General features: G+C 38.5%; 1 protein-coding gene across 25 annotated transcripts in view; it reads left to right on the plus strand.

Moving 5' to 3' along the window:
• PPP1R9A (protein phosphatase 1 regulatory subunit 9A) overlaps positions 1-7,490 on the plus strand; it is a 314,401-nt gene extending 306,911 nt beyond the window's left edge. For 19 of the 25 annotated variants that reach the window (XM_014853332.3, XM_070508546.1, XM_070508560.1 and 16 more), the window contains 2 exons: positions 505-687; positions 2,058-7,490. In XM_014853332.3, the coding sequence (XP_014708818.3) occupies positions 505-687; positions 2,058-2,267 (393 nt within the window). In that variant the 3' untranslated portion in view covers positions 2,268-7,490. The remainder of the gene's footprint in view (positions 1-504; positions 688-2,057) is intronic. The other 6 variants (XM_070508623.1, XM_070508609.1, XM_044767035.2 and 3 more) reach the window with 4 other exon arrangements.
• Positions 7,491-8,174: the final 684 nt, after the last annotated feature.

Raw genomic sequence — 8,174 nt, forward strand, 5'->3', positions numbered from 1 at the left:
GCTCAGATGAAATCATGGCTGTGACATTTCCCCTGAGAATGCTTGAGGACTTAATGCTCTCCTCTTCCAAGTGAAAGATACCTCAGTATTTTTTAATGTATTTTTATGTATCTCTAATGTCTTACCAAAGGATAAATGCACAGTGATACATTGCATATCGAGATTAATGAAATAGTTGTTTTCTGCATCTGATAATCTTTCGAAAGTGTTTTAATGTAAAAGCTTGCAACATTGGAGTGTACTTTTCAATATTAAACTTCCTATATTAATAATGCTGCTTTATTTGGGAGAATTTTTAAATTTCCAAATTTTTTAGGTATTTGGAAATTTAAAAATGTACATGTGTGTGTTACGTGCACAACTAGAACCATTAGCTTATCGTTTTATGGTTTAAAATATCTGTGGCTCTAGTAGGCAAGAAGTTCCTTCTCATAGCATATTATGCTGCACTGAGCCATAGCATTTCGGTCCTTTTAACAACACTGCGTAACATTCCTACCTCAGATCCTTGATGATGGACAGTCTCCCAAACACAGTCAGTGTCAGAATCGGGCCGTTCATGAATGGAGTGTGCAGCAGGTTTCTCACTGGCTAATGAGCCTAAATCTGGAGCAGTATGTATCTGAATTCAGTGCCCAAAACATCACTGGAGAGCAACTCCTGCAGTTGGATGGAAATAAACTTAAGGTAAAGAATTACATGTCTGTGTTAGGTTATCAGGTATAATTTGTATTACTCATCATAGCACCTAAAATGTTGTCATTAGATAAGAGCATTCTGCATATCTGAGAGGTAATTCTCATCAACGGTTAGCAGAAAGGACGTTGAATTATTTCTGAGTAGTAAATGAAGTTTTGGAAAGTCGTCAGAGGTTCTAAACCAAACAGTAGGCTGCTGAGTGGAAGAGCTAGGGAATCACTCCATTGCTTCCACCTGACAACACATGGTCCATGTATTAACTCTACTTACATCCTATGTAGTATGAGTTTTAATAATGGCCGATGTGGACTCTCTCATCACATTAGAGTTAAAACCCAGATCCATGAGTCTTCCTTCTTTATTCATTTCTCCTCCACCCCACTCTTCCCAGCACACCACTCGAAAACTGGGATGATGTTCTCCCCAGAATTTTCTTCCCCAAATACATGCAAGCCATGTGTTCCCTTCCCCCGCCATCGCACTCTCATTTTCACCTGTCCAGTCCATCTCTTGTAGAGACTGAGGTGGTACCCACCCTTGTGGAAAAAGGGCAAAAGGAGCTTACAGCCAGATCCCCACACCCACCCTCAGCCCCCTGCTGGGCTAACAGCCAGATGAGTATCTCTTGACAGTCTTGAAAAGGTTAGAGATCAATCAATAGCCTGTGAATATGAAGGCCCCATTGACAAGGCTGTCCCTTTTGGGAAGATGGATGCATCCTGCTGTTGATTCTGAAGGTCATGAAACATTTAAAATATGTAACCAACTCCCCTTGTTCTGAATTCAAAGCTCATCCAGCAACCTTCTCATTATAATCAGGCTTCCTTTATAGGTCTGCCTACAGAGAGAGAATGGCTAGTCATGCTGACATGAGCATTCTGGGCCCAGAGACATTTTTGGTCCTCATTGTAAATGAATACATCGCAGAAAGGGAGCCATTTCAATTCTTCCTGCCCTTCCTGGAGCCCTCTGGCAGCAGGTGCCCATTCCTATCTTTTGAAAATAATGATGAGTTTAGCAATACTTTTGCTTGTAAATATCTACAGCCCAAAGGTTGGAGAAGCAGAATTCTGTCCTTTTTTCATTCATTCACCCATTAATTCCCAATTCGGAAAGCATTTAGTTAATGAGGTTTAGGGTGTACTGTGCTAGAGACTTCAAATAACAGAAGAACAAATAAAGCTCAGCCCATCAGGTTATAGATTTTTGGCCCATGTCATCAGCTCTTCGTCAGTTTGTATATCTTCAATTATGTTTAAATTAGCTTTTGAGTTTGAACATATTGTGGTATCACCCCCATCATAAGCAGAGAAGTCATTGGTTTTCAAATTCAGTTTGCTTATGTATTTCCTTCTTAGGCTCTTGGAATGACATCATCCCAGGACCGAGCAGTGGTCAAAAAGAAACTCAAGGAAATGAAGGTGTCTCTAGAGAAGGCTCGGAAGGCTCAAGACAAAATGGAAAAACAAAGAGAAAAGCTGAGGAGGAAGGAACAAGAGCAAATGCAGAGGAAGTCTAAAAAGACAGAAAAGATGACAGCTGCCGCAGACGGTGCCGGTGAGCAGTAACACGCGCCTTCGCCCAAAGAAGAGAAGTCTTCACCCTTCCTGCCCTGCTCTCCTCTGGAGGATGAAAGAGAAAACTGATGACAGGGGTAATGTGCTCTAGGCAGACGGGGAACTGTGTGTTGAATAACTGCGTTCTCTGCAATAGAATACACTCTTAATTTTCATCTACTGAAATAGTCCCATGCCACCTTTGGTTTGTTAACAAACCAAGGATCTCATTTTTGAGAGATGCAAAGTAGCTGTGTTTCTCTCTTCTCTTACTTACCACCATCTTGTGTTGTGTGGGATGGGTTGTGTCAGTTGGAGAACCAGCGTGACCCTGCCCAACAAGAGCATGACACCTGGTGTTGTTAATGGAGCGCCATGAATTTTTGTTATGGGATCCTGAAACTGGGCAATTGCACATGTCTGCATGGCCGAGAGCATGACTCTGCCATGAGATCTGGGCAGCAGAATCTACTCCAATGTGTGGGGAAGGTTCCTCCTCATTTCTGTGTCTGGACAGTGAGACAACCCCACTGAGGGCATGTGGGAGCTCTGCCACATAATTACCTACTATGGCAAAAGGCAGGCAAACTCTTCTGCTTGCTGGGCGTCAGAAAGAGAGAAAAGAATTATAGTTATTCGTCAACCCCAGAAGGAAGCAAAAGCCTTAAGACCGTGGATGTGGGTATTACCTTGGAGTTCTAAGGGTAACATTTATCCTCCAGATTTAGCCAAACAAAGAAAAGATCAGACGTTAATGCAGCCGTGGGATATTGGGATCTGTTGTTTACTTTGTGACTGCTGCGTGTTCAGTATTTCAGCAACGCTGACACTCACAACACAGTTCCTTTTTCCCTGAACAAATTGAACAGGAAATTGATTTTTAAGGAAACCAGCATTTTCAGGTTTCCTCTCCTGGGGAACATTCTGGCTGATCTTCAGCCTGCCTATGACACAATCAGGAACCCGTCACATATTTTCTACTCGAGATTTCCCAAATGGGCCCAGTTAGTGTTTTAACAAATGTACTTTTAAGAAAAATAGAAAAACCAGTTAGAGAAAATTTAGATTTGAGTAACATTCAACCAGAGAAGCAATTTTATTAAGCACACAGAATCTTCCTGTAAAGGAGAGCTGTCAGTTACATTTTAGAGATGTTTTGGTTTTTCTGAGCCATTCTCTTCCACTTTTTAAAGGTTTCCACTTTATAGTTCAAGTTTGTTTAAGACAGTACACAGGATACAGCCTAGCAATTGAGACAGTTATACTTATTTTAAAGCCAGTATTAAGGATTTCAGTATTTCATCAAACTAATTCAAGTGCAGGAGGCTGGGGCAGAAGGAGGTGGAAATAAACTCATCTTGAGAAATTTCAAATGGTGGGTTGTTTTTTGTTGTTGTTTTGCTTTCTCTGCTCGTGTATCTGGTTCTCTTTGCTGCATTGACTCTAAAAATGAGGTCCTTCACTTTCCAAGGGACGAGTTTCAAGATAAGAGTTGAGGCCAAACGAATTCTTGGACAAGTGTTTTACTTCCTTTACTATGTAGGGAAGGTCTCTGTCCGTATCTTCCACTGGACACGTGATATAAGCAGAGCCTGGGGGAAGACTTTTGAAGGTTACAGATAACAGATAACCTGTTATATAGTCCTGCCCATATAGCTCTATCTTGTATTTTGAACATTGTGATTTTTTTTTTTTGCTTGTCTTAATATCCAAAATCTGGAGTTATCGAAACTAGACAGTTTTAATCCTGTTGTTTCCCTAAGGCCTGTTTCCTTTTCAGTGACAGTGTATTATCTCTTAAGCTCCAATCCTTTTGTCACTAGGTACAGGTCATTTATCCGATCTACAGAAACACTGACATAAAGTAACATTGTGTTTTACAATTATCAAAGGCGCTATGTGTGTTTTCCTGTCCATCTTCCTTCGGAGTATGATAATGAAGCTGCCATACTGGACACGGTTAGTATTTGAGATGGTGGTGGTGCTTTGCTCTTTGTTAATATCATGAGAAACAAGGAACCACTATTAATGAACTACAAAATTCAGCAAATCTTTTCTAATATTAAAAGACTAAATTAGTCAAAATCTGGTAATAGTATGCTTGCTATTGTACATTTTTGCCATTTTTGCTTATCTTTGGGAAAAAAGTGATCTGGATCACACTGGAATTTCACTGTATTCATTGTAAGAGTGGAAAGAGAAGGAAGGTTATCTTAAGTTATGTTTACACTTTGGTAATGTTTGAAAATGGATGTATATACTGGAAATGTGTATAAGTCTCAGTCTCTGCACATAATTTATGATCTATTACATTGCATTTTCTTAAGAGTCTTAGAAGTATTGTTTTTTTAAACTTTATTTGTACACTTCAAATGTTTAGATCAATGACCAACTGACTATATTGTAAATCAACTTCTTATTCCTCAAATCATTTAGTTTACAATTATTTTGATCTTTTAAGTTAAATTATAGTAATTTTAGGTCTTAATGAGTTATTTTTAACATTACTACTTAAAACTGCTGAAATTGTAAGAGGCACTTGATTTGATTGTTCACAAAGAATAAAATGGAAACTGACTGGTAAAAGGGTATGAAAACAAAGTGAAGGGCCTCAGCTCTTATGAACATTTTGTTTTCCTCTTATTTTTTTATTGCCTCTAGTGCATGATGCCTAATCGAGGTTCCAGTGTCTTACACAGTTCCTACTTTAATGCTAGTGGTTTTCAGTGTCTGTAGAATTTGACACAGAATTGTTGCTTCATGAATCTTAAAGACTTTGCAGTTTATTTATCAGAAAATGAACAAAAAGTGAATATCTGGTTACTATGAACTATAGTCCCTAAAGGACAGCTCAGTATGACTCTAACAACAGCCAGAAGTGTTTAGGGTACTGGTTATGCTTCGGGGGCAGGAGATGTGTGGCAAGGCCAAGTCATGGTCAGAGAGCGTTGTATGAGCTGAGTGTCTGGGTCATGGTTTTCCATTAAAGGACTTTAGTTTTATAACAGAATTGCTTTATTTAAGACCATCTCCCTTAAAGTAACTCACAGTTTATCTAATAGTTTTCTCATTCTTTTTTTGCCTGACTGCTAAGTCCTTAGTGCTTTCTGAATGAAAAGGTAAATGGAAAAGAAAAGCCCAGGTTTTTTTATATCTTTTCAAATTTACCTTTAATTAAGGATCTACCTGTACTCTATTCTGAAGCTAAGCATTTAAGGATGAAGTCCAGAAATAAGATGTCCATATTTTCTACTAGAATTATTTCATTATGATGATGGGGGTGGGGAGTAAATTCTCAAAAAAAAGCACTGTTGTGAGAAGTACAAATGTGTTTCAGTGATTCACTCCTGAAAAACAGCCTGGGTATGCAGGCAGTATTGTTTATATTTGTCTTAGGTATTTAAAGTCTCAGGAAATTCAAGCCAGGTCCAAAACACTGGGGAAAAAATAGCACCAGACAGTATGCTAGCATTATTAGAATAACTTAAAGTAGCAGCATTGAATAGACTCAACCAAGAAGTCAGAGGGCAAAGCAGCAGCCTACAGAATCCGTTTCCCCCTGGAAATGAAAGCAACCAGTTCCACTGCGTGGTGCACAGAGGCTCCTTACCTCCTTGTTCGTGGGTGTCTGCGGGTGTGTTGAGGGAAGGGCTGTTACTTGAAGGCTCACATATGTGAGTGTATAGGCCAAGTGCAGCATGTGACTGCTTCCAGATTGACAGAGTGGGGAAGGAAAGAAACATAATGGTTTCCAATCCTTGGTCCTACCCCAATCCCAACTCCAAAACTGCTAGGGATAAGAGGTAAGGTATAAGAACAAGAGGCAACTTCTCAGTAAAGTGCATGCCACTTGTATAGATATACAGAACTACATATGTGTGAATATATCTCCCACCTTGCATACACACATACCGCAATCACATGGCGTAAAACATATATATCACATATGGAACTTGGTAATGTCGGTTAGGACCCTGAGCAGTAATCATAGCCTTATTGCCACTTTTTGTGTTGTGTATACATTGAATGGCTCATAAGATTTTAAGAGATTTTTTTAATGTAAGTATTTCTACTAAATGCACTTATCCTTCTACATGTTTATATATTTTGGTAAAATTGATTTATTAGATACCTGGTATTTTAGTAAGATAAAGTTTCCTCAAATGTTTGGTTAATGCTTTGATGTCAAGATTGCACATTGCTGAGTTGAAGCTCAGATGTTTATGCAGCTTTGGGCATTTTCAACTGCAGACTGCAGTTGCCTTGGCTAAAAATTGCACTGTGTGTTCTTGTGCATTCGCTCATGCTCTAAACTGACATATTTGGTAGGTGTGATGCTTAAGTCACTAACTACTGGCTCTCTGATGGCAATGTTGCCATCACATGACCATTTATTTACTTCTTTTGTGGAGTGATGGCATGGTTAAGTCATTGCCAAATATAATACAAGTGGATGTGAGCGTGAGTATGTTGTTGGAAGGTGTACACTTCTATTTCTTTCAGATTTTTTATTCACACACCCAGGTTTTCTGTTAAGGATTTACTCTTTCATCCATGAAAGAACAATTGGCCAAAATAAATTACCTTAAAAAGTGGGAATTAAGAGGCACCCCAGCTAGATAACACCTCCCAACAACATCAGATTCAGTTAGTGCTTAGTGAAACCCCTTAAATATATATGTCTATGCTTTCCTTAATATTATTTATGGTCATCACTACTGCTTTTGTATTTTTTAATGGTGTTGCAATTGAACCACTAGTATACCTGCTACATGTTACTAATAAAACTGGCCAGCTGAAAAAAGAAAAAAATAGAATGAATTCTGTTCCGTTGTAAGAAGTGGATTTATTTTCATCTTTCTTTATATATCACTAAAGGAAAACAGTTGTTTGAAAATAATTTTAAGTCCAATAAGTATGGATAGCATGTTATCTGCAACTTTTAATTTGTACATTTTGGTATCTGATCATTTGCATGAAAGAGACAATAGTGCTACGTCTGAATTGTTCTCTTGTGCTTGGTTAATATGTACTTCTCTAGATCGTTCCATTTCCAATGACATTTCTTACTCTTCGGTTTTCAGAGGCATTCAAAGCAAACTATCACAGTGGTCCTTTGTTTTCTGACCAATCTAAAAATACCTGTGATTAAATTTAATTTGTTAGTGTAAATAAATTTCTTGCCAATGAGTATTATTGTTGTTAGACAACGAATGCAATAAAAAGAGAAATACGGAGATCTGTTGGAGTAATTTTTTTTTCCTCTTCCATTTTCGCCTTCAACTAAAACAAGCTCTGACTGGGTAAACCTGTATGGACTGTCAAAATATATCTATCAATCAAGAGCAAAGTGCACATTTTCCATGGAAATGAAACTAAAAATAAGTTTTAACCCTGGTAGAGTGTAAATTGGCAGCTAGAATTACAGTGGAAAGCACAATTATAGAAGTGGGCACAAAATTAAAAGATCAAAGCTTCCACCAGAAGCTCCCTCACCCAGCTTCCTGTTCTGTCGCAGCTTCACCATCACACTCTCTGGTACCTATCAGCCAGGAAAAGGTCTGTGACAAATCCATTAAGCAGGTGGCCTCACACAGCGTGGGGCAAGCTGAGTCAGGCCAACCCAGAGTACGGGATTCCTCTCAACAATTATTTCTAAAACCTTAAATGTTAAGAAGACTTGAATATAACAAATGAGAGGTATTAATTTCTCTCTTTCTCTCTCTCTCTCTCTCTCACACACACACACACACATACATAATTTATGTGTGACTAAACCTTTGGCAATGCAAAAATTTAGACCTGAGCATCACAGAATAAATGAATTACGCTGTTTTTCTTTTCCTTGGAGTATGTTATGAAATTCCTAACCAAGGGGAAGCCTTTGTCCCTTTTTGAATGATCTTGAGTGTAAGCTAT

The sequence above is a fragment of the Equus asinus genome, chromosome 1, assembly GCF_041296235.1.
Source record: "Equus asinus isolate D_3611 breed Donkey chromosome 1, EquAss-T2T_v2, whole genome shotgun sequence".
NCBI lineage: Eukaryota > Metazoa > Chordata > Mammalia > Perissodactyla > Equidae > Equus > Equus asinus.